This window comes from Ailuropoda melanoleuca, chromosome 17, assembly GCF_002007445.2.
Source record: "Ailuropoda melanoleuca isolate Jingjing chromosome 17, ASM200744v2, whole genome shotgun sequence".
Classification (NCBI taxonomy): domain Eukaryota; kingdom Metazoa; phylum Chordata; class Mammalia; order Carnivora; family Ursidae; genus Ailuropoda; species Ailuropoda melanoleuca.
In genome coordinates, this window is record NC_048234.1 from 34,504,497 (window position 1) to 34,531,490 (window position 26,994).

Here is a 26,994-nt window from a genome sequence, read left to right on the forward strand (position 1 = left end):
CCACAGCTCTGCCTTCACAGCACCTCACCAACGTACCGCGGCACTTGTCCCTCTAACGTTTCCACATCCGCAGGCCCCCAAGGACGGGGAAGATGAACACCCTCGTTCCCGGAGCTTGCCCAGCATCTAGCACAAAGCCTGACACACAGTTCTCGCTCACATGTCGGTGAGTAACCACCCATCGCCCTACCCAAGTATTATTTTGATTGGTATTTGTTAGAGGATGACATTCACAAACCTTCACCAATACCTCGCTCACCCTTACCCTGGCCCCGTTGGTTTGTCACCATTTCTCTTAAGTGCCTCAGACCAAAGCTGTTCAAAGTGTGGTCTGCAAACATTTGCTACCATCTGCACGGAGATTAGCTCACTCAGGGAAAGGAAGTGTTGAAAACGGTTATACAGCAACTCGGCAGAGTCAACTCATGACGGCTGACTCTTGTAATAAAAAACTGGGACTGGGGAGCCTGGGTGGCTCAGTTGGTTAAGTGTGTGCCTTTGGCTCAGGTCATGATCTCAGGGTCCTGGGATCGGAGGCCCTAGTCAGGCTCCCTGCACAGTGGGTGGTCTGCTTCTCCCTCTCCCATTGCCCCACCACCACCCCACTCATCTCTCACTCTGCTCTCTCAAATAAATACATAAATAAAATCTTTTAAAAAAAAAGCAAAGTGGCACTTATATTGGGTATCTTTCTTCCCCTATTCATCTGTATTTGTCTAAGAGTACCAATCTTGGTTATGTTGGAAAAAAACTGGTCATCATAGATGGTTTGAGAAGCACTGCCCCAGGGAGTATTACTTTACTCAACAATGAGGACAGGAAGCCCCCTCCTGCTAATTTATGGAGTAAAACAAAGGGAGTAAGATGTATAGCCCAGATCCCAGAGACAATGGTGAACCCCATTTTTCCCCTCTGATATCAACTAGATCCTTCTCACATTACATGGCTCCCCTCAAACTTAAGAGAATCCTAAAAAATATATTTTCACTGTTTTGGAGAGCAGTAACCACTCCGATCCAGAGACTCACCCTCATGAGTGACTCTCACAACTTTGCTGCCCCGCCCACTATCATTGTCCCTGAGCACTTCGTGTTCTAGCTTAACGTAGCTGTGAACCCAAAGAAATCCAAGGTGATCACAAGCCAAGGGCATGAATATTTTGGCTCTAATAAGCATGACACCAGTACTATCACTCAGAGAAGGCTTCAACTTTGTGTCTAACTGCAATATTCACACACACACACACACACACACACAACTGTAAGGAGCTAGGTCTGAGCTAATGGTCCTCTGCACACTACCCTTCAAGACCATCACGACAGCTCGTAGTTCTTCCCATCCTACCCCATCGGCCTCACATTCAGGGTGGGGTCTTGGCTGCCAGACACACCCGCACACCTCCGACTCTTGAAACTGGCTTTCCCTAATGGTCAGTTGAGCTTGGCATTATTTGCTTATTATTTCCCTGAAGATTCATCAGTTACTATTAATTATCTCCTCTCATCACATTACTCATTTGCCCTTTATCCACTCACCAGTCTGTAGGACACACAACAGCTACACTGCCAGAGACCACAGATAAGAAATACCCACTAAGTGCCCGGGGGAATCCCAGGCTGGATGCACAGGGGCAGACTCAAGAGAATACGCAACATAGCAGTTCATGGTTATTCCATCAGAAGGGATCTGCCAGGTAAGCAAGAATTTGCACCACTGTCCCACCCCCTAATCCTGCTCTTGCCTGAGTCTAGATGTCACTGCAAATTCTTAACATCTCTACCAGTTCTCAGTCTAGAAAAAGTCTCATTTCATCATGAATCAAATTACCACGAAACAGATATTATAATGCACGTAGAGCCATGGGACTCTGCTTTCCAAAAAGCAGGTGATGGAGTAAGGAATTCCACTTTTCCTCATGCCGCTGGTTTATTTGAAGAAAGGCCCCAATCCGAATCACAAAGATGACCAGGTAGTTGAATGGACCACTCAGAGTAATGTAATATGCCACACGCAGCAGGTGCGGAACTAACACCTAAGAGCAACCACGCAAAGGTAGAGAGCATAAGAAAAATAAACTGAAAGCCTATGACAACCGCTATGTGGAAAAATCAAAATTGTAAAAGGTCCTATGGAAGAGCAGAGTATGTGTTGTGAAGTTAGACAGACCCCCCCCCCATATTTCAATTTTACTTTGTACGAAAATTAAGGACTTCAGGAATTCTTCAAAATCTCATTTCTAATTACTAACATAGGAAAGCAAGTGATTTTAAGTCACCCTGGAAGAATAACCAACGAGGTTTCTCAAATCCTGAATGCTCTTTTGCCCCTTTAATCTATCTTTCATGCTTTCCTGCAAAGCCACTCTGTGTTTTGTAATTCTGGACCTCTCAGAGTAAGGCACACACCAAACTTTATTGGGGCGGGGGGCATCTCCAATGCTGGGATCCAACAGATACCACAACTACCCTTTGTACGCTCTAGTTTCCACCAAAATAAGGAAAAGGTAGCACTGAGCCGGGTAAAGAGACGACGTGTTTCAAATTTCGGAGATTTCAAGAGCTCGTGACAGCTTACTACTGCCCGCAGCACAGTCCTGTTGAAAACCTCCAGCAACTACCCTCTGACCAAAGGCAAAGCCGAACGGCTTTCTGAAGGGTCAGGCAGGGAGGGCCAACCACCCCCAGTTCTTGCCTCCCTCCTGGCCCCCGTTTACAACAGCTTCTCTCCAGAAATAACTAAATGCATGAGATCACCCATAGTGAGAAGACAGAGGCATGACACCTACAAGGTACCTATTTATAGAAAGTGTTAACACTCCTCAGGAAAAGACACTAGAGATCTCCTTGGAAACGTCCAAGCCTGTGCTCCCTTTGGAATTCTAGTCTGCTAATAGCCATGACTAAGTAATTGCCTTAAAACAAAACTGAGGAGTTACAGGTACTTACGGTTTCCCCCCAGGGATTCCTGCCAGGTTGGGAGGGATGGTAGGTACTCGCATGTGAGGGGGGGGATCAAACCCAACCTGGAAACAAAAATAAGACACTGAAGACTCAGTTTATGCAGAGTAGGCACTCTGAGAACATCTATAAAGACTTTTCGCTAGAAACGCCTACATCTCCAAAGCAACATAAACAGGAACAGTACACGTGCTAACATTTTTCAAAAGAAAAACTGCAACACAAGAAGTAATATAACCACCTATAAATACAACAGGCCACGCTTCTTTTTGGAGAGTCAGCTGGAGTGTGGTCTATTTGTACATCGAGAACCAGCTTCCAACAGTAAATACTTCCTGTGGACTTGGGACGTCCTGCTTTGCCCAAGAAAGTCCAGAGGGCAGCATGTTGTCTGAGTCAGGGTTTCACAACCTTGGCACTATCAAGGTTTGGGGTCAGAGACTTGTTGGGGGTTGTTGTCTTGGAATATTTAGCACCACCCCTGGCTTCTACACTCTACATACCAATAGCCCTCCCCACTTCTGACAATCAAAAAAATCTCCACATATTAATGTCCCTAGGGGGGCAAAATCGCCCCCAGTTTCATACCACTGGTCTAAGTCACAGCTTAAACATTCATGGATTCCCTACTTTGTGCACCCTAATGAACGTATCTAGTCCCTTAGCTGCCCACTTTGCTTTAAACTATCTTATCCACCAATGCACAGCCTTTCTTACTAGTGCAACTTAAGGGGAAAAACCCACAAACTTCACTATCGGCCCAAACTGCTGGAGGTCATGCCATCCGAAGAGGGGAGAGGAGAAAACTGAACATGAGCTATTCTCAACAGCCAAGAGAAATACATAGGGACTTCCATTTGCTACAGGGTATCATCTGTTTCCTTTCCCTGATGCAATCGAGGATTACAGTCGATTTTGCCCTTTGCATACAGTTTTGTATCTTTTCGGTCAAAAATGAGGCTATTTCCATAGTTGTAAAAGGCTGGGCAAGATGGGCCTGCTGCAGGGTTCAGTCACCTCTGTCTTCTCCCTGTTGCCCTAAGATCACTGCTTACACCTGAGTCACTCTGTTGGGTTTAAAGAATAATATAGGCATGGAAAGAAAAAGTTACAGCTTCTCAAATATTTTTTCCTAAGAATTAAAGAGGGGGGAAAAAAAACCCTCAAGTAAATGAATGAAAAGGCTTCTGTGAGCTACCTGAGTCATTCCACTGCTTTCCAAAAAAAAAAAAAAAAAAAAAAGCTACCTGGGGGGAGAAAACCAGATGTCCCCTGAACCACCAAACACTGCCTTGTTTCATCCACAAACACTGAACCAAGAAGCGCCGCGCCCTAACCTCATGAAGCTGCACGCTGCTGGCGGCGGGGGGCGGGGGACGCTGGGGCTCTGTGCCGCAGGCGTGGGTGGGGGTTCCTACCCTGGCCCGCCCGCCCGCGGCACCTGCGCGCCCGCGGCACCTACCATCGGGGAGCGCCCGTAGGCCACCACGGCGGCGGCGGCGGCGGCCGCGCTCATCTGTGGGGACATGTTGTGCAGGCTGGCGTACGCAGCGCCGGGGCTGGTCAGCTCGCCGTTCATGCCGGCGTGGGGCACCATCCCGAATGGGGCGGGGTATGGGCCGGGCACCGCCAGTGGCGTCCTCAGGCCGGCCGCTGAAAGGAAACACAAGCCACGTGACATGACTCAGACGACTGCTGTGGTCCAGCCTGGCCGTCAGTTCGAGAGTCACTTCTGGTGCCATTCATGCGGGGCGAGGACAAGGAGGAAAGCTTGGGAAGGGTGCGTGCGTGTGTGTGTGTGTGTGTGGCTGGGTGAGTGGGTGCGTGGGTGGGTGGTTTCATCACCACCAACTCAGCTGAATTCCTCTCCCGGGAAGAATAGACCCCAGGGGAAGCACTGCCACGCAGTTCGTCCTTGGCTTGGCAGCACTGGGAAACTGTTAATTAAAATTAAACAGCAGTATTGTACACAATTCGCAGAAGGCAAACCAAGGCACAGGGTACTTACCTGTTTGCCTGACTTACTCTCAAAAGGTTTTGATAAAATCCAAGGTTTCTCCTTCAGTCTAAACTTTCCTTGGCCTGCTACCAATCCCAAATGAAAACCTGACCCTGGGTTTATTACCTAAACCAAAGACTGCATGTAGGAGGAATATTCCGGGGCCTATTTTCCTCTGGGCCCAAGAAAGATAAAGTTAGATTCACGGGCTGGAGCCTCAGTGAAACCCTCCCAATTTCTACTGACAGGGAGACCGCAGATTCCTGAGGGACAGACCCCAGGAGAAAACCGGCCAACTCAAGAAAGCAAGAAGCACACTTGGGCCAGCCGTTTCAGTCAGTATTTGCAAACTCAGACACGCGGGGATAGTTTGGTAAGGAGCTTGCATGCGGAATAATTATCGGAAACATTATTTAAGTCCCTAGGATTTAGATTATTTGGGGGTGCAGGGGTGGGGAGAAAAGAAAGCCAAATGTAAACAGTCGGAGACCAAACAGTGTGCAGCTGCTGAACCTAAGGACGACACCTGTTTCTTATCGTGGCTTTTCAGGGATAGGAAGGAGACAGGCAGTTGAGTGCGTTTCATATTCACGGGGAAATGGCGTCAGGGGTGCACAGACGACAAATCAGGCCGGGAGAGGGAAAAACAAAACAAAGCACAACAAGAGGCGAGGCTCTACCCGCTTGGTTAACGAGGGGGTCCATGGCTGGAGGCTTGCCGAGGCCTGGACGGAGTCCTGGAGTGGCACTGGTGCCCGGCGTTGGCATGTCGCTCCGAGGCGTCGGTGTGCTGGATTTCAGAACAGGCGTGCTGGCTTTTTCATGCTGGTATCATTAAACAAATTAAATGAGTATTATTTTTAATCCAAGCCATATTACACAATTTATCACAACAGCAGCTGGGACACTGGGCACCTTCTAGCTACTCCCTCAGCCAATTTTCATAAATCCACACAATGTTGACAGCATTAACTTGTGAGCGAGAAATGTTGACCTTTCCTCTTCCTGCCAGAATTAAAACTCTAGCTAGAGACACAGAACATGATCACACTTCTTCCTCCGCAGATTTTATTTTAAAAAGTATTTTTCCATCAGGCGTGTGGACTTTGGATCCAGGCCAACTTAGAACGATGACCACCCAGCAAAAAATTCCCAGTCACTCAGAAACAAATGGCCGGTCACCAAGAATGTCAGAGGGAGGATCCCTTTTCTAATCTTGCCTTTTAGTGGCAGTGGGATTGGGGCTAATGGTGAGAGGCAGCAGGGCCCTGGATTTGATGAGAAACAAATCAGCATCTCAAGGGCAAAAGCCCTAGAAGGAGTCCCATCTGTTTGAGAGATGTGTGTGGAGGTAAACACCGCCACTCACTTGCCTACGTAACAGGTGTGGACCCACCAACACAGAGGCCTTCAGGAGTGTGACCGTAACAGGGTCTCGGGCCATCATCCTCTGCATCTCAACCTTTCACTCTTTTAAATCCCAGAATGAGGAGTGCTGCGGAGCAGCAAATAGCATGCATGGGCTAGGGAGAGACCGCAGCTCCCTCTGGCCTTGGATCTGACAGGTAGCATAAACTTGGCAAGTTCCTTAGGCTTTCTTCCTCATCGGTGAAATGGGGTAAGGCCTAGGAAGGCCATATAAGAATCAAATGCAGGACTGTTATGGCTCAGTTTCTGTAAGTTAACAGATGACATGCTCCACATTATTTGTCGAATGGCTGAAAGCAGGAACCCTGCACCCACTCCAGGCTTCTCTGGACGCTGCTTGAGTATATCCCCATTCTGACTCACACCCAAACCCAACATGCCCTGACACAGTGGGTCAGTCTAAAATAAGGTAAACACAGGCCTCTAACTTCCTACAAGGTTGTACATCCCCCAAATAAGAAAGCAATGCACATGGAAGCTTGTGGTCTCTCTCTCATCACGGCCCAAAAGAGGGAGAAAGGAAACACCGTGTGGGACAAAGAACAGGAGTCGTCGTCTCATTTTAAACACTTAAAAATATACCTCTCACTCAGTGAAAGGCCACATTTCAAATACTTTAGGGTCCTCTGAACCGTAAAGAAAATTACGCTGCTACATAGGCAAAGTGACGGCTCATGAGACCTACCAAGCTCATTTCTTTGGATTTCAAAGAAGTGGAGCTTCCCGAAGAGGCGGTGGACGCTGGGCTGCTGGAAGCATCTTTCTTCAGCAGGCGGTTTTTGTCGATCCCATTTTCCCTGGGGGAGTGGGCGGGGCTTGCTCGTGGAGAAGAAGGGTCCTCGACAAGTATAAACAAAGCTTGTGTGATTTCACTTATAACGGACAGACCTTGCCCTTCACGGACTGTATTTCCACACTAATTCTCTAAATTAAAGGAGGACGTTCTAAGACCTTCAGATCTGGGGGACCTGGGAGTGTGCACCCTGACTAGCAATGTTGTTATGATGAACAGGATGGTGTTTGCAAACACACCCATGAAGACAGCACAGAGGAAAAGGAACAATCCTATGCGTCCTCATGCTCAAATACATTGCCCAGAGGGCGCAGGAAGGAAAGGAGCACCAGCCACCCAACTTAGGAATCTGAAATGACTGGGAAAACAGATTTTTTTTTGAAAAAAAGGAAACAAAAAAGTTCTTGTCAGACCACTATGGCTCCATCTGTGAACAACCACTAAGTTTTTAACGTGTAAACTTGTGAGAAACCAAAATACCATGGCTCCACTTTCTGTTTCTAAGTCACTCTGAAAATAAAGTTTGAGAAAATGAGTAGTTACCTCATTAGACACATCCACAACTAAGTTGTCATCGCTTTTGTCACCATCGCTGTCCTGGAAAAAGAGATGTTAATGCCGTTTATTAAAGGGTTGGAGGCCCAGTTCAATGTCTATAGTTCTTGGTAACAGAGACTGGAAAATGGCCCAGGACATGCGTACAGGTTCCATTCCGGATCGCCAGGCCTAGTCATTAATACTGCCTCCCCCCGCTTATCTGACATGGGGCTACCCAAAGCCCCAGGCAGGAACTGTTGCATACCTGCTAGAGACCATACGGCTGAGGGCAAGTTGCAAACACTGAGTGCATAGTAAGAGCTCAATAAATGTTTGCAACAGCTCCATCTCTCTTACAATCTGAAATCCGCCCACAGCCTTCTATCAGGGCTCTTTTCCCACTGGATGTCAAATGAAGAACACGATTTCATGCCCTTCTGTGTGTGTATCATCTTGAAGATAGCCAACAAATCCAGTGTTCACAATTTGTTATTATAAAGAAAACTTCAACCATGTTCCCATGGGGTTACTAATTACTGAAGGGGAAAAAAGGAACACTAAAAACTAAAACAAAAAAGGTATCTACTTGGCTGGGATTAACGTACCAAGATCTAACCTCATGTTAAGAATAAAAAATTTGCAATCAGCATGGAATATTTTAGGAGAGGTGGCAGAACACAGGATGGTAAAATCTGGAAGACACTGGCATCCTGCAGTAGAACTTTTATTCCCTCTTCATAAAGCTGTACAACTTGCAAAAGCTATTCAGCTATGCGATCACTCCTACATCAAGCTGAAGGCAGACTGAAAAAGTCTACTTTCTTAGCCAAAAGGCCTCCTGTCCTTTAGATGGAGCCATACAGTGATACAATGAGCTATGAAAGAAGGAAGATCTCACAGTGGGCCCTCATTCTCAAAAAGGAGCAGGTCACTAATTTACGATCTAAACAATCCTTTTACTGTTACAAATACATGAAAGTTTGAAAATTTGTACTAATAAGTACAAGGGCAAGTATTTGCCACATTGGCTTTCTGTGGGGCCTCCAAGTCCAGCTAGAAAGTTACCCTCAACTTTAAATTCGTATCTTCTACGTGTTTTTTTTCTAATTGCACCTAGAGTTTTACATGTGGAAGACCCAATTTACTTTCTTCAATAGTATGTTACTAGATTTACTTTAATCACTGTTGTTAAGGCACCATGCAATTCACTATAACAACATAAAATGAGGAAGCCTGGGTAACTCAAAATAACAGCCTGCTGAAAGAAATATTTTCATGTAATAAAAGAAAAAATTAAAACTAAAGAAGATTTGCTTTTTCTGTTAGTAAAGACCACAGAAAAGCACAAATGTTTTCAGGTATTAAGAACACAAAGACGGTGTGGGGGAGCGGGGGCGCCTGGCTGGCTCAGGCAGAAGAGCGTGTTATTCTTGAATTCAGGGTTGTGAGTTCGAGCCCCACGTTGGGGGTAGAGATTACTTCAATAAAATAAATATCTAAAGAAAAATGGCACGCCTGGGTGGCTCAGTTGGTTAAGTGTCTGCCTTTGGCTCAGGTCATGATTCCAGTCCTGGGATTGAGTCCTGCCTTGGGCTCCTTGCTCAGTAGGGAGTCTGCTTCTCCCTCTGCCTGCTGCTCCCCCTGCGTGTGCTTACTCTCTCTTCCTCTCTGACAAGTACATAAAATCTTGGGGGGAAGAAAAAAGATGGTGGTGATGAAAAAAACATAAGCCAAAAGGTTTTCCCTCTTAAAAATTTATAAAAAAAGGTTCACCTAGTGTAGAAACTGGCAAAAAGTAGCAAACAACTCATTTGTTACAATGGGACTGTGAAGTGAGTCTCTGAGTAGTCTGTAATTTCAATCTTAGCTTTGTTTTGGACCCTTCTGCAAATGTGAACCTTCACAGTACGGTGTAGACCGGTCATCAGGAGCTAAGGTCTGAGGACTTCACCCCAGATTCTCCAACATCATCTCAATACATCACCCTCAGCTCCTTATACATCTGGACATCCTTAATATGAGCAGGTTATAAAACCGTGAAGTAGAGCTGTGGATTCTAGATCACTAAATATCACACGAGCCTCACGCACAACTCAAAATTGTATTACTGGCAACTTCCAGATTTCTGCATGTCACGCACCTTCTGAGAAGCTTATGAACAGTTGATGGCATATATAAAAGTACCTGCAGGGGACACCAGCTGTGGGCAAAGGTGAGGGGCAACATTATGTGCTACAAAGGCTTGGACTGGGATGGGGAAAACCTATAACTCCAAGTTCTTAGAACATTATCATAGTGCACAGTGTGGACCAATACAAGGACCTCTGGCAAAACATCCTTTCCGAGGCCCTCAGCTTGGGGATCCTGGCGTAGTGATGAAGAGCATGGATTCTGGAGTTAGACTGCCTCCAGGCTCCACCATTAACTCTGAACCTGGGCAGATCACTTACGAGCTCTGTGCTGCAGTTCCTTATCTACACTGGAGGCGATGGTATTGAACTCACAGAGTTGTTTTAGAAAAGTCAAATGAGGGGCATCTGGATGGCGCAGTCGTTAAGCGTCTGCCTTTGGCTCAGGGTGTGATCCCGGCGTTATGGGATCAAGCCCCACATCAGGCTCCTCCGCTAGGACTGCTTCTTCCTCTCCCACACCCCCTGCTTGTGTTCCCTCTCTCACTGGCTGTCTCTATCTCTGTTGACTAAATAAATAAAAATCTGTAAAAAAAAAAATAAATAAATAAAATAAAAAAGTCAAATGAAACAATGTAAAAGCATGAGGTACGTGGCAGGAACAAGCTGTTACTCAGGAAATACTAGAAATACTAGCCACTGGCTACGTATCGGCTTGAAACAGCCAGCAGGAGGCAGAGAGGTCTAGTAAATTTGGTAGCCCCATCCTGTCAAGACTCCGGCCAGCTGTAGCTGGACGCCTTCCATAAGCAATGGGAAGTGAACGAATCCCACTTTCTACTCTCATACTGTTCCCGACAATGTGTCCGTCTTGAAATAGACACACTTGGGGATACACAAGAAAACTCCAAGTCATCTATCAGCAGCAATGTTTATGACCCTGAGACTTGAGTCAACTGCCATTTGACTTGGTTTGCTCTCCTTCTGAAACATGGTTCCAGCTAGACGGAAGTCAAGAGCCCTCCCTCCACAGTCATGCGTTCTCGATCTGCGGGGTCTGACCTAGATGCCTGCGAGGTTTTTTCCATTTTTACCATGGACTTACGTGGCCCAACTGCTTGCTGTTCAAGAGGATGAACTCTGCCTCAAGACCGAATATGAGCCTCAATAAGTCAACAGAATAGCACTCAAAAAGGTTATTTTGTGACACCGACATTTTTACCAATTATCTTAGCAGGACGGACTACCCAAATTTGCAGCGCGCAGGACAGCTGAAAATGCAGGCCCTGGTTCAAAAACTGAGAATTTGAAGATGGTGAGAACAGAGCATCAAACCAAGGGCAAGGTCCCTTTAAGAGCAGAGCCCCATGCAAATGCACCGGCTGCAAGTCTGCCCCTGCATGCTGATATCCCCTCTCATGAGAAACTTAGGCAGAAAGCCTAAAATGTAATCAGGAGCCTGACAGAGCAGAGTTTACAGCTGTAAAGGGAAATAGTACGCTTAAAAGAATCTATCCCCTTGATAGTATTATTTCAAAGGATGTGGAATTATCACTAAGATCTTAGAGTATGCTTGTATGCTCACTTAGAAGGTAAGCAAGTAAGTAAACAAATACTGTTTCAAGTCCTTTATTTACTTACATAGTGGCTGGAGTCCTTATCATCCACCTTTCTTTTTTTGATGTCATTGGAAAATTCAGGCCCGTTTCTGCGTTTATCTGTGCCCCTTAGACTGTCTGGGACCAAGAGGGAATTACTCTGCAAGACAAAAAAAAAAAAAAAAAAAAAATCAAAGATATCTTCCCAGGTCTCTTTGAACACATGAAAACCCAACCTGGATGGGGCAGCTATTTTAGAAAGGTGATACCTACACTTCCTTTCATTCCATGTAATTCATCTCGTCTAAAGACTTTGATGGCAAACATTTATAGAGGTTTAAGCATTTAAAACAGAGATGGGAGCTTGCTGTTTACATGTGGATGTTTTTATTCTTTCCCACTGCGATTTCCTGGTCAGGAACAGAAATGGCCTAGGAGTGGAACCTTGAGATTATTCTATCAGGCTATTCTGTGACTGTAACAGTGTGTAGCCCTCAAAAAAGACACAGAGAGAGCAGGTGGGATTAACAGCATGGCTTCCTAAAAGGCAAATCACATTTTACACAGCAACAATGAAGGAACTCTTTTGAATTCTTTTAATTTACTGTTGAAAATAAGATTTGGTGTTCTTCGCCAATAGCACTGAAATTCAAAACCTAAAGTGAATGTTTCAGCCAGCGAATCTTCAACAGCGAGGCCAGCTCCCCCATGCAAAAGCAGGAACAAGGACTAATCTTTTCTACCAACCACACAGGATACTTTCATTCCCATGTGCTGAGTACGAACTGTTGACCCAAAGAAAACAGGCATTTTAGATATTTGGGGGTCACATGACAAGATCTGACATCCCTTCAATTCCCATCTCCCCTCAGGCTAAAGCATCAGAACATGTTACAATGAGTTCTTTTAAGTACAGGATTAGCATATGCAAGGGGGCAATTTGTTCAGTGATGTGTTACTGCCTGGAACAATGCTGAAGGAGCTGTGCAAAAATCTCCCGCACAAAGCCCAGATAACCCCAATTTCTGCAAGACGCTGGAGAACTACCATGGGGATGTCCAGGGGCAACAGACAATTATGTTACCTTTCTCTGCCACAATTTTAAATAGAAGGGGCTGGGGGAAACCTTTAAGTCAGACCACCTCTAATGCAATGGCATGCACGAGAAGCAAATTTTAAAAACGGGGGTGGGGGGGGTAGGGGAGAAGGTGTATCTTTGCTCCTAACCAGCCCAAGGTGATCAGCTAGGTGGCTGGGTCTCAAAGCTCCCTCATGAAAACTGTGGACCCCACCACAGGAGCATTCCCAGCTCAACCACACACAGAAGGAAATCAAAACTAGGGACCAGGAAGCCATTTGAAGCCGGTCTGCCCACTGCAGGGGCTGACGCTGAAGCCAGCTGAGCTTTGATTCAGGACCGTTCAAGCTACACAAATGCAGAGGCTTACATAAAAGTGGAAGGAGGGACTGGTGCAATTCAATACAGAGTAGCTCAGAGCAATGTCTTCAGCACAGTGTGTGGGGCTGAAAGGTGAACTGGCTGGATCCCTCCACTAATGACCGTGGTAAATGTCTGCTAAACACTAACCCCTCCGACCCAGATCCACTGGCTGATAGGACACGGGACACTTACCCAAACTCCTGAAGTGCTAATGTGCACTCCAAAAAGCTGAGCCACGGGAGGGGAGTAGCAGCTTGAGGTCAGTTGTAAACAGTGTCCCAATACACCTGCCTGTGTTCTAGATTTTATTGGCTCTCAAAGGTCTCCTCGTCCAGACTCTGACCAGAGGCACTGAGGGCAGCACTATACAGCACTCAACTTTGCATCTGCCCCAGTGCCCAGAATGTGACACAGACTCAGTGTCCACTGGCAACTTTAAAGTTAAGTCTCTCTCCACAGGGTCGCCTTCATGGCCTTCCTGCTATAACCAGCGCCGGGCATTCAAACCGCTCAGCCGTTCAAAGATAGCTTTTTAATGATCTTATTTTTTTTTTAATGGAGTCAAGTGGCACTGTAAGCATAAAAGTAAACTACGCTCCTGTTAGCAACAATGCAATTTCTGTTAGAAACAGTAACATTTCTATGGTTAGACCCCCGAAGCCTGTCAAGCTTTGAGGCCTCTGCTTCTGCGTGTTAGAAGTTACTACTGTAATTCTTGCTTGAACGGCTTAAATGAGGCCTATAATCTGAATAGGTTTTGAAAAGCTCTGGAAGTTCCTCTAAATTTGGACAGGGCTAGCAATTAGCACCGCTACTTATGTGAAAATTGGCTCCATTCAAAATGGCAGACTCAGACAAGTTGCAAAACACAGTGTCTCATCGTACCTTTGATGCTGTAAAATGGATTCAAAACAAGGCGGCAAAGACTGTGGGCTGGGAAGGCCTGGGGGAGCCACAGTCAGGAGCCGGGGGGAGCTGATTCACACGGCAGCCCCGCCAAAAATGGACCACTTCCTTTTACCCCTGTTCCCACGAACCCGGTCTTCTTTGTGTAATTGTCCCCGACATCTTCCAGCCCTGACACTGCTTTCATTGTTGTTCCTGATTTAAGCAAATGGTTCCAGTCTAATGAACTTCACTGTCAGTAACAATAGCTGTTTTGGTTAATAACTACCTAGGTGACCCTAATCTTCATGGTTCCCTCGTGTGCTCCCCAGAAACCCAAAAGTGACTTCACAGGTGTTAGTGGATGTCTCATGATACCAGAAGTTTTGTGTTGCTGTTTTCTTCCCCGCCCCCCCCATGCTCTCTGTTTTCCTCACACACCAGCTTATGCTCCTCATGCCCCAGGGGTGGAGTAACCACCATACTCAGGGTCATTAAGGGCCATTTTACACGTTTTAAGAATAAAGAGATTACAACTGGGTATTGAACGAATATCATTTGGATCTTTCAAAATTTATCTTGATTCTATCTTGATTTGTTAGATCTGGACTAGAATAAGATAGGATCACATTTAACATTAATGTTTAGCATTTAATCAACATTTAAGAAGAAGCTATTTGCAAAAGAATGAAGCTGAGGTTGCTTGACTTTTTTTTTTTTTTCAAAACTTGTGCATTGGAAACGTGGAAGGTAATTAGAATCACACCTTTGAAGAGGCCAAAGCAACCTTTAAAGACTTATTCATCTTCTTCATCCCCCTTCTTTTATCTGGAGGCTGACCAGAGAGGGGAGGCGATTTATCTAAAGTCACCAAGCTCCTCCCATTAAGTCAAGGCATCTCCACTCCCAGAGGAGGGATTCTTAAATTATGTACATAAAATCCTTGCCCCCACATGCTTATGAAGAGTCACACTGGCTCTTTAGCCATTAACATTTAACCATTTAACATTCTAATGTGACATAATAATGCCTTNTGATTCTTAAATTATGTACATAAAATCCTTGCCCCCACATGCTTATCCCTGAAGAGTCACACTGGCTCTTTAGCCATTAACATTTAACCATTTAACATTCTAATGTGACATAATAATGCCTAATGTACCCTACATGTTCTCTGACCGCCCTCCGCAAACCACAGTCTGTCTCTCTCCCACACACATGGTTTCATGCCACCATACAAAAACCGCAAACATACTACAAAAAAGTACATTCTACATTAAAATGACCTGAAAACAGCCCCAAATTCCAGCCTTTCCACTCATGAATCCTGCCATTTATAACCCAAGATGTGCACAGGCCTCAGCAGAGAGCAATAAAGCAGTCCAGAGACACACAGTGCCACTTCATGCGACGTCACTCGAGGCCGCCAGCAGCTCTGAAGACCGAGCTGCCACCAGACTTCTACCAGTGTCCATATTTTGAAAGACTTTAATCTACCAAACAGCATTCATCAAGTAAAGTTCATTTTCAAACATTTAATCTGCCAAATAAATATTTAATTGTGAATCAGTGGTTTTTTTGGTTTTTTTTTTTTTGATCAGCATGAGAACTAGTGTTACCACACTGACTGATACACTCTCATTCTAGCCAAGAAACTCAATGTTTTATTCACCTTGCAGCTGGTAAAATTTAAGTGTCTGCCAGAATTTTTCAAAAACAATAATTACTGGGCAGATTTCTATTACAAATGTCCCGAGGTCTGGGATTTTCAGGACTGTATATATAAAGTTTCCCTTTGTTTTAAAATTGTTTTAACTAAACAAAATCATCTTATTTACTTTGCGTCTTCCACGAGAGCTCAAAATTGGACATTTATACAGCCCACAGGGGAGATTACAAATCTGAGCAAATCAAGGCCGGAAAACACACTATCACTTCAAAACAAACTAAAATCCTAAAACCATGATGAGTTTCTGTACCTTACATGTTGCACACACTTATGGGAATGGAGCCAAGTAAAACAATAAAGGGAGAGGAATATCTGACAGGCCTCTGGAGAAAAAAGATCCCCCCTGCAGCATTGAGTACCGGAGTCAGAAAGGGGGTCCACAAGACCCGTTAGCCCCACGGGCATGCCTTTCTCTCCATTTATAGGTGGAAACTACACATGAAATGAGGAGATGAGGGGCAAAGACAGAGAAAACATGCACCCCAAGGGAACTCTCCCTCTTAAAAAATCTGGAGCACAGAAAATCTCAGTGTGCACCTTCACTGACCACTGGCCAACTGCTGGCTGTCACTACTACATGTTTCCTGAGGGTCATTTCTCCCGCTCACAGTGACGTGATAAGAAGTTAAAGACCAAAAGAGCTACTCAGAGAAGAAAAGGAAAAGTCGCAGAACTTCTCATGTTACAACTGGCGTATGCTACCTCGAGTTGCCAAATCCAGATCACGTCATCCTAACTGGGTGAACCATGAGAGTTGGCAGAGTGTTTGAACCTAGTGGGCAGAAGTGCACAATTCTCTCAAAGCAAAAATATACATCCAAATGCAATCCCTAAACCATACCTTCATATAAGAACTTCCAATGGTAAAGCATCAGTCTGTTGCACTTGAGAGAACATTCAGTTGAATCAAAAGAAAACATCACCATCTGGACTCTGTGTTACCTTTATTCTCACTGTTTTGGACAATGATGTTTCTATTTCATGCTCTGAATACCCACCCAAGATTGAGGCAGGGAGACCCAGATGCTTCAATACGGATAAAAGCCCGTCTTTACACCTTTGGTTCCAAGACTTCCACTTTTCTTTAGCAATTTAACAGTAATGGCTGTTCATGTAAACGGAGATATTCTGGAAGGTAAACTCCAGGAAATATGAAAGAAAGCAGGTTTAATGGAATGTTACCCTGTCAGTGTTACCAGAACATTCATTACAGAGCCTTCATGTTTCCTTCATCGATTCTGAGACCTCAAAGCAACTCTTCTGCCAACCATGTCTAAACCTTGAAGCCACCAGCAGCAAATCTGAAAGGAAAAGCTGCTCATGGAGACAGCAAAAGCTAGACAGGTTTCCCTAATGTGAAAATAATGCACATTATTCAAATGGATGTCTTGAGCTGCCATGCTGATTCCCCTTGGGAACTTTTTCCTCCCCGCAGGAAAAGTGTTTGTGTCAGAGGTACAGACTGGAAACTCATGACACCTCATTTATCCTCAGTTACACTAAGGCAGTGGGAACCTAATTTGCTAGCACACTCTACACTGACAATTAACTTCCTGGCGAACATTAAAACAATTAGGTAGTGACGCACCCCCATCACATCTGTGTGCCTTCTCCATCTACACCTGGTACCAATTAAGCCGTCACCCTGCGCTGTACTTTTCGCGGCAGTCCAATAGGTCATTCACAGATTCTGCCTGACTTCTCAACAAATGCATTTTTAACCCCTAAAACTAACGGGATCCCCACTTGTCAACAGGGAGAAGGGTTAAGAAAGTGAAGATGTGTGGAAATGTGTCCACTTGGCAACCGCATCACATCTCAGGAGCCCTGCTTGTGAAGTGGGTCTGAAGGGTACACATCGACTTTTCAAATAGTTTGAATGCAAAATAGGGGAAGGAACCCTTGTGTTCTTGCACCTTGATCTAGGAACTCAGCACTGTCAGATGCAGATGAGTGGTTCAGTCAGGAGAACTCCCAGAAAGGAAGGTAGCCATGTAGAAGGCATACAGACCCAGCAAATACGTGAGCTGGGAGAGGGACTAGAACACGAGATAGATAACCCCGGCATCACTCACAAAGTAACATAATATTTTCTATCTGCTTTCTGGTTTTTTAGAGTCAAGATGCCCAATGCCCCGTCTTCACTGTGAGCACAGTGAGATAAAACCCAAACATTTCTCCAGTTACACTTGGGCCCCAATATCCACCCAGCGAGTTACAGCATCCACAGTAAAAACACACTTCCACTTGGTACAGGACAGACCACTCCTGACCATCTAGAAACCACTGTCACTTTCCTTTCTTCCGGGGTTTACCCTTCTCACAGCAGTGATGCAGTGAGCAGCTTTCCCAGAGGATCTGTTTTTTAAGCACGTAGTTTTAAATTTTGCCAAAACGGAAATCTGCCGAGACAACTGCTGAAGAAAACTTAGTATTTTCCACTGTGCCTAAATATTGAAATTTTAGGTGACTCATCTCAGTTTTATCCTTCACTTCCAGGCAATTCCTTGAAATAAGTCAGGAGATAAATTCATAAACAGGCAGAAACATTTCCTCCTTTGACGAAGTTATCAGGAGCCCAGTGGAGTTCAACACGGGCTGGGGTCAGTCTCCTGCTCTCCACACTGAGAAACATCAGTCACTGTCCGCATCTCCACAACTGCCTCACACATTTGAAAACAGGAAAAGAAACCACCAGTAACTACACTGGGTGTGACTAATAATGCATTTATGGCTGTCTTGCTACCCCGCAGGTAAAGAGGATGGGGAGGACATTCCTGAAGGCTTGCTGTGCTATGTCTGATGACTTCCTGCTTGTGGTCCCTAAAACCCCTCACCCCCGTGAGGCAGCCCCCATCATCAATTTATAGATGAAGCTAGGGGAAAGTTCAAAAGGATGAAACACTTGGTCCATGCCAGAATACCACTGACGTCTGCCTCTGTCCAAAACCGGTGTTCTTTTTATCACCCCATGCCCAAGGGCTACTGGGAGCTAATGTGATATTCAAAAACGTAAAATTTCAGAAAAAGGCCAACAGTAAAGTATTCTCCAAAAGAGACTCATGTCTTACATTCTCCTTGCACTCTATAGCGCTGAGTTCACGTGATTTGAGGAAAAAAGACTAAGGGTGGTCCTTAGTAGGACCTAGTAGGATTTGGTCCTACCAATTAACTAGTTAGAAAGAACAGCTACAGAAGAAACACAAAGACACTACCTCATATTAAGTAAAGTGATGGCTGTCATCACTATTTTTTAACTAAGTTCTAAAGCTGAACTCGGTAATTCTACAAAGTCAGTTTGGGAGTGACAACCCAGTCCCTCAGAAAGACATAATCTAAATCTCTATCTAGCCTCCTTGAGCTTGGTGTCTTACTGGTAAGATGATGGTGTTGCACCATCGTGACCTCCAAATACATTAACAATGCTTACACTTGTCGGGGCCAGGGACCCCTTTTGAGAATCTGATGAAACTTATCATCTCTCTCCACAACTCCAGAAAAGAGCACCGACCCAGAACACTAAGCACACAGTTTTAGAGGGGTTCAAGGACCTCCTGAAGCCCATGCATGGACTCCGCCTAAGTCTACAGAGCCTGTGTTCGGGAGTCTCTCCCAGACACCTATCCTCATCATCTCATCCCTCTTCCAAATGTTCCAAATAGTGATAACGTTCCAATGTTTTTCATTTAACAAATATGTGGCTGTGACATCAAAAGATATCACTGCAAAATGGCAGCAAGTACAACTGACCTTTGAACAACTTAGGGAGCAGGGGCACGCCCCCCCCATCTCAGTCAAATATCCATACCTAGCTTTTGACTCCCCCAAAACTTAAGAGCTAGTAGTCTACTGTGGACCGGAAGCCTTACCGATAACACCGTTGATTAACACACATTTTGTATATGTACTCTATACTGTGCTTTTAAAGGTAAGCTAGAGAAGAGAATGTTAAGAAAATCGTAAGAGAAAACACACTTATGGTGCTGTCCTGTGTCTATCAACAAAAATCCACACATAAGTGAACCTGCACAGTTCAAACCCAGGTTGTTCAAGGGTCAACTCTACACACAGTGCTTCACACAGTGCTCGGCACACAGTACAGGCTCGTTAAATATTCATTAAACAAATAGTATCAAAACACAGGGTCTTAATCATGTTTTTTGCCCCCATGCAATGCTTTGTCAATTCTCTGATTCCAGGTCTTTCAAGCAGATATATTGGAAGATTGCCTTCAGCCAAAATTGAACACAGTTCATCTTTACATTAACTGAAATATCTGTAGTTTTTATTACTACATAAGAAATAAAGTCCTTCTTGTTAGGTCATGCCCTATTTCTTTGCTCAACTGTAGAACTCTGACAAGTAGCCTTATGTTTAAAAAAAAAAAAAAAAGCAAACAAGTTTTGCAAATTAGTAAAAACCACAGTCAGATCTTAATTTAAAATCAACAGCCAAATAGCAAAATAAACCCTCTTAAAAGTTATTCCCTTCGTCATTCATCCCTTTCAAAAAGAAGAGAGTTAAAAAATAGTGTCCATATTTTCACTGTCCTTAGTACCTTCATTGGGGGGGGGTTACATTAAAACAGGCTACAGTAAGGCTCATTTGTTTTCCTACCAAATAATCTTAAAATAAACAAACACAAACTATCTACAAACCAGGTTTAGACTCGCAGATGAAAATCTATACACACTCACATTCCCTCTGGGTCTACAAATGTCCCTGACTGCTGCACTCGATACATATAATTATCATGTTTGTTCAATACAGGAAGAACAGCAGGAAAAAATAAGACTATATAGTAGCATGGAATGTTTCAGAACTCTTTAGTCTTATTTATGACAGAGGTTCTCCATTTGGCCCAAGGACCCTTGAGGTTCCCGGAGACCGTTACAAATCTCTATGGGGGCAGATTTTCCTTCTACACCTCAACCAAAACAATGTACTGCGACAGGCAGGACGCAAAAACTGACGAGAATACATCTATCCTCTCCTCAGGCACTGAAGATAACGTGCAAACGAGCAGAACAAAGCCACTCTTCCCACTGTATTTTTTTGTTTTGGAAAATAGTTAATTTTCATTAATAAGGTTATTTATGCTAACACAAATGAAGTAGCTCTTTACCAGTTCAAGTGATTTTGTTTTTTTTTTTTTGTTTTTTATTTCGTAATCCGGAACAATTTCAAAATATATAATCCACACAGAGAAAAATTCTCTGGGGCCATCATTAATTTTACTTTAAGATGTAAAGATCCTGAGACCATAAGGTTTGAAAACCACGGCCCTGTTGCAACTGCCTTAACCCCTCAATGGTTAAAACAGCCGCAGTACAGAGTAATCAACTGACTTCTTCTGCCAAGTAAAATTTGACTTCATGATTCAAATCACTTTATTAACTAGAGAAGCACTACAGTATTTTGGTCCCGAGCAGTACACATCACCTCATTACCCCCTGCTTCTCATATTCAGTTCACAAGTTTAAAGAGCCACTTCGTTTTCCATAACTGCAGCAAAACCCCACTTATGTGGACAGCGAACAGTTTCATTCCTCTCTACAAATGGAATTAAACGTTTAGGTTACAAATTAGTGTAGCTTTCCCATTTTACATCATCATCACCAAGAGAGGTCTACAATAATTAGGCAGAAAACACAGCATATATACTTATTCTGAAAATGCCCACTAAAATTATTATTATTTTGATATACGCAGACACACACGCAGAGCTATGGAAAAATGGGTTCAGCCCGCACACCTCAGCTATCACTCCTGCCACAGCATCTCGGAGAAATATATACTATGATCCCCCTTCCACAACTGTCTAGAACTCTTGCTGAAACTCTCTACAATCTGAGATCCTCCAAGATTTCTGTCACCTTTCCTCGGTGCTTTGAGAAAGTGCTCGTAATACGTGTGCCTACATACCCCTAACTATAGATACATTTCCTGCGTTACCTTACATCTCGCAAGCACTCGGCAAACACACGGTGACTGACGATGAGACAGTACTGAGAACAGAAAGCTAATTTAGAAATACAGTTCCAAACCCAGAATCAGTTCAATGAATGAAAACCTGCAGCAGACGACAGGACAGAGAAGCTTTCTCAACATCTTCTGCCATCTCTGTTCTTCGGTCCAGGATTAGGGTTTTTAATTTGACATTCTATTGAGTGAACATGGCACAGAAGAGGACAATCTACAGTGACACTGAGACAGCAACAAACATAAAGGTCACCTCCATCAAAGTCAGTTTACTTAGGTTTGCACTTTGGGAGTACGATATTTTATTCCCTAGCTGGAATTTTTCCTCCCCTCTTTCCCTCCCAACATTTTCCAGAGAATTTTAAAACTAGCCACCCCATCCTTTCACCTTATCTATTGCCCTCAACGCATCCTGATATGTAAAGTACACAACCAACTTTTGATTTCGGCTCAGGTCATGATCTCAAGGTCATGAGATCGAACTTCGCATAGGGCTCGGCACTGGGCGTGGAGCCTGCTTGAGATTCTCTCTCTCCCCCTGCCCCTCTGGCCCCACCCCCCCATCTCTCTCCCTCTCAAAACAAAACAAAACAAAAAACACGAAAAAACAAAACAAAGTAACACCAAGATCGGGCCTCAAAGAGAATTTTAAAAGTAGCCCCTATTCTACACAGAAGAGGGAAAAAACGTTCTGCACACAAATGCTTTACCCACCTCCCCCACCCCAAACTCCTAAAAAAAGGATCAGAATGATTTAAAAGTTCAGTATCTCAATTCTGCTACCATATTTAGATTTAACCTGGTCAAAATACTGCCATGTTCAAAAGGAAAGAAAAGGAGGAGGAAAGGAGGCAAAAACTGTAGGTTATCCTCGCTGAAAAGGGGCCAATTTCTCACTCCATTTACTCCACAACATTTGAGAGATGCATTTTAGATTCGCTCTCCCCACAGCTCACTGGCAGATACACGTACAGACTGAACGTGTAGTATGTAAAATGGGTAAGATTTAGGCCAGTGAAAAAAATGAACCCTTATAAGCCCAGAGCCTCTGTCCACTGAGTTTCCTTGTTTTTAAGAGCTTACTCAGACACTCTGTTCTTTGGTCAAAAAAAAATTTAAGTTCAAGTTCACCCTCCAAGGACAATGACAAAAAGAAAACTAGATATGGAAACCTAGCAACTAAGATGCATTTGTAGAGGATAATGAATGGTTTAGGTAGAAATAACACATTACTAACCAACTTCACATATGGATTGTGACCTCTTGCCTGTAAAACTGATTTAAGATAAAAACGAATACTCTTTTAAAACTACAGGCAACCTGGAGTCGGAATGCAATGATAAACATATTTTTTAAAGTGGGTCTGGGGCAGAGACAGATCAAAGTGTATTTCCAAGTAAGTAATCAAAGCAGACAACTCTGCCTCCAAATCATGTCCCTCTCATCTCACAGTTTTATTAAAAAGAAAAAAAAGACAAAGGCAGGGGGAGGGGGGTGGACAGTCAGAAAGAAAGAAAGAAAGAAAGAAAGAAAGAAAGAAAGAAAGAAACCAGGTCACTGAGAGAGACAGGGAGCATATGCGTCTGTGTGGCTGTGTTTTAACAAAGGCAGCTGGGGGTACGTTGCAGGAAGGGCAATGTACAGCACGCGTTTGAATACTTACTGTGCCCGGTTCTCTGTCTGCTCCCGAGGTTACCAAGAAACGCACAGACATGCCCGTTCAGACACAGAGGCAAGAACAGAAATAAAAAAAAGGGGGGAATAATTAGAACACAAGCCCCAAACAGTTTTAAAAATGGCTTTTATTTATATAAGTCATTGCACATTCCTAATACAGTGATTTCCTGAAAATTACAGTATTTTGTAAACATAAGATTTACAGTTTAACCATACACAAAGCCTATTTTTTTTATTTCTTGACAGAATAAATTACTTTTCTTCAAAAAATTAGTCAAGTGCAATTTTGCCCAATATTTAATGCATACTAGAATTAAAGCCTATGAAACTAAGTAGTAACAGATGCAATTATCAAACCTTTCATTTGAACACATTCACTTTCAAATTTAACTTCTTATTTCGCCCCATTTAACAACATTACTTTCTTTGAAAATTACCCAATTAAGCAGTTAACAGTTTTCCATAATATGGTACAGGCCACTGGCATTAACTAGGCAGTTGCCAAGATGTCAAGATGCCTGCCATCTAAAGAGATCGAGAAATCTACAGATGCCCACGTTAAACCCTGAAAACCTCCAGGGAGAACTGTGTTTCAGTGGCCAAGCTTTGCGACAGTTCCTCTTAGCTCATTGTTTGCTCTCTGTATGGGGTGGGGCTCTCTGGAGCGGTGCACACAACTTTGCAGCACTGTCTGAGTATCAGGACCAAGTCCTAATCTGGCTTGCCCGGCCTCTCACCTCTGTGGTGTTCTGCCTCGTGGTGCTTCTTGTCATCTTTTATTGCCAAGTGAGACTGCCCACTCAGAGCACTAGACAGCGCCAGGAGGCCTGCACTGCCCCCGAGGGGTGGCATTCCAGGAGGCTGAAGTCCCGAAGGGTGAGGCGTTAGGGGCACTGGGGGTCCGTGGCCGTGAGAAAGATGCTGAGCTTGCAACTGCTGCTGCTGTTGGTGGTGGTGAGGAGGAGGGGGAGAGGAGGTCCAGGTGTGGAGGGGGGGAAGAGATGAGGGGTCGGGAAGAGGGACAGGAAGAGGGAAGCGAGGAAGGGAAGGAGAAAGAAGAGGTGAGAGGAAGGGGTGGAGGAGGAAGGAGAGGAAGAAGGGGAGGAGGTGAGAGAGGAAGGAGCAGAGGATGAGGTGAAGGTGGCAGCAACATCCAGGGGAGAATGGAGGAAACACAGCGGGAGGTTCACCAAACACATGCAGGGACCAAAGAGACAAAGGGAGGAAAGGGGGGGGGAAACGTGATTAGCATTTCCAGTTCATCAAAAGTTTCCATCTATACAGTTATCTTTCCCCATCTTCCCAAAATATCATCCAACATCTATCTACACTGCCTCCTTCTGGTCTGAGTCCTGCCCGCAGAGTGCGGCTGTCATGAGCAGTAGGCCAGGCTAGCGCTCCCGTGTCAGATCCATCTCGAAGCGCCTCCAGGGATGAAATCACCGAAGGCGAGACTCTTCCTGATTTCAGGAAGGTTACGGTGGGGGAGGTGCAGATGTGCACCCTACAAACCAGAAACTCTACTCTCCACTAGTCACCAGTTATGAGGTGACTCTGTTTCCCCAATATTCTTGTGCTAACTTACCACAATGGTATGATGAGGAGTGACCTAAATGCTACCTTAAAGTAATGGAAGGCTGAAGAAAGATCTAGCCTCTCCTAGGCACGCCCCTCCCAAGTAGCCCTGTGTCCTTATTTCACTGAGCCCTCACAGAGCTAGGAAGCAGCACTGATATTCCCGTGTCACAGAAGGAACCAAGGCGCAGGGAGGTAAGGAAACTGCCGAGGTTCTCCCACCAGGCGGGAGGGGGGTGGGGTCATGTAGGAACGATCCTCATGACAACACTTGGGTCACCGTCCCACCACACACAGAGGGAGGCCCTGGGGGCCATGCTGTGACAGCTTGAAGAAACCACAGGTGGAAGGCCGTAGCATGAAACTGCTTATCGCTCCCTTTCTCCGGAGCCCCACACCCCAAACTCACCCCCCGTCAATGTCACAGAGGAGAACACTGAGACCCAGAGAAGCCATGACGAGGAACCCCGCAGTGTGGGACTGCCCCACAGTCACCCAGGTCCCCACTCCCAAATGCCTTTGCCTCTATCCCTTAACCCATTCCAGAAATTAGAAATGTGCTCACACTAAAAAGTACCGTTGCTCTCATATATTATATTGAAGAGCGCGTTATAGTAAGTGAAAAAGTATCCAAAGAAATGGCCCCTGAGCCATAAATCAGGCCACATTTCAGCTGTCCAACATAAAACTAGTTTTTGATGAGACAGTAAAAACGATTAAAGCTCAGTTTCTAAGGTGTAATGTTGGAAAATTCTTAAGATTCTGATTTGTGCTCACTTCCCTGGGACTCAATTACTCGTTTATTTATTACCCCCTCGCGTGTACTGAATATATTAAATCTTCACGCCAGATCTTCGGTAATTTCTACCCAGACCACTGATCTTTAATTGAATCCTAAACATGCTTCCCGCCCTCTAGAGTGAGAGAAAACAGCATCTTAAAGCCAGAAATCGGTGTCTACAGTCAGTTTACGGAAAATTTTCAACCACTCCTAGCATCTTCTAAAAAATCTTCAGGAGCCAACCTTCTCTTGAAATTCACCTTCTTTCCAAAGAGGAGCACAGTGCTCATCAGAGGAGAAGTGGAAAGGGGGAGAGAGAGGTCGGAGCGGCCAGCATCAATAGTATTCTTGGAAAGTATTTATAAACTCCTCACTCACCATTTGAGATCATAATAACAATTTCTTTACGCATAAAATCACCTTCCTGTCATCCCAGAGACACTAATTCTTGCTCTGTCACCTTTTAAGAACTTGGCAATAGCAAGACATAAAACTGGAGGAACTGGCAGCAGCATCGTGGTCCACTAGGCATGCTCATTAGCACTTAATTAGGAACTAGACACCTGCCATAAGAAATGTGCTCAGAGAAGGATGAGGAACAGGTCTGCCCTACCAGCAATTGCTATCATTACTTAGAGAATAAGAGCTATGTCCGGCTTCTGGGGGGGGGAAATGCAATGATGCATACACAAGCAAGTGCAACGGGGTAATTAAGCACGGCACGGATTAGAAGACGAGAGAAGCCAAGCAGAGGGGAAGGGATTTAACTACTGGGTGGGGGACACCACCCCTTCTTCCCTCCCTGCACACCCCGCTCTCCCAAAAATCCAGAAGGGAGTCACCGAAAGACGTTTCCAGAGCTGTGATTTTATGTCACAGCAAAGGCATACTCAGGCAAATGTCTGGATACACGAAAAGAAAGTAGAGCTTTTCTGCCAGACCCAAGTTGGTTTTTAGAAAGATGAACTAGAAAGCGTTCTATGATACATTATTGAAGACATAAAGGGGCTTCGCCCCAGCTGTGAAGTAGACCCACGTGATTAAACTCCACATTTAGGCTAAGAACCATCAGCAGGGATGTGCAACAGCCTTCACGGGCCCCGGGCAACTCCCACCTCTACCCAGCTGTGGGTTTCCAGGATCTTTGAAGAAAGCTCACTGTCGTTATTGGAGGAAACCGAGATTCTCCATCCCCTGCTTGGCCATTTTGAAAGCTGCTACTGCTGCTTCTTTTTATTTCTACTGTTTTATTTTATTTTTTTGAGAGAGAGCATGGGGTAGGGGGGCAGAGGGAGAGGGAGAAATAATCTTAAGCAGGCTCCATGCCCAGTGGGGAGCCCCACTCGGGGTTCGATCTCACAATCCTGTGAGCCAAAATCAAGAGTGGGACGCTTAACCAACTGAGCTACCCAGGCACCCCAAACTTTCTTTCTTTTTTTATTTAAAGCAAATCCTACCAAACTGGAAAGATTACTAAGCAGTG

The 26,994-nt window shown here is 44.7% G+C and overlaps 1 protein-coding gene across 1 annotated transcript in view; it reads right to left on the reverse strand.

Moving 5' to 3' along the window:
* TLE1 (TLE family member 1, transcriptional corepressor) overlaps positions 1-26,994 on the reverse strand; it is a 106,594-nt gene that overhangs the window by 29,560 nt on the left and 50,040 nt on the right. The window contains exons 7-14 of the mRNA XM_034647083.1: positions 23,893-24,097; positions 23,142-23,158; positions 11,485-11,601; positions 7,721-7,774; positions 7,070-7,222; positions 5,637-5,781; positions 4,420-4,610; positions 2,946-3,022 (exon numbers count right to left, since the gene is read on the reverse strand). Coding sequence (XP_034502974.1) covers positions 2,946-3,022; positions 4,420-4,610; positions 5,637-5,781; positions 7,070-7,222; positions 7,721-7,774; positions 11,485-11,601; positions 23,142-23,158; positions 23,893-24,097 — 959 coding nt within the window. The remainder of the gene's footprint in view (positions 1-2,945; positions 3,023-4,419; positions 4,611-5,636; positions 5,782-7,069; positions 7,223-7,720; positions 7,775-11,484; positions 11,602-23,141; positions 23,159-23,892; positions 24,098-26,994) is intronic.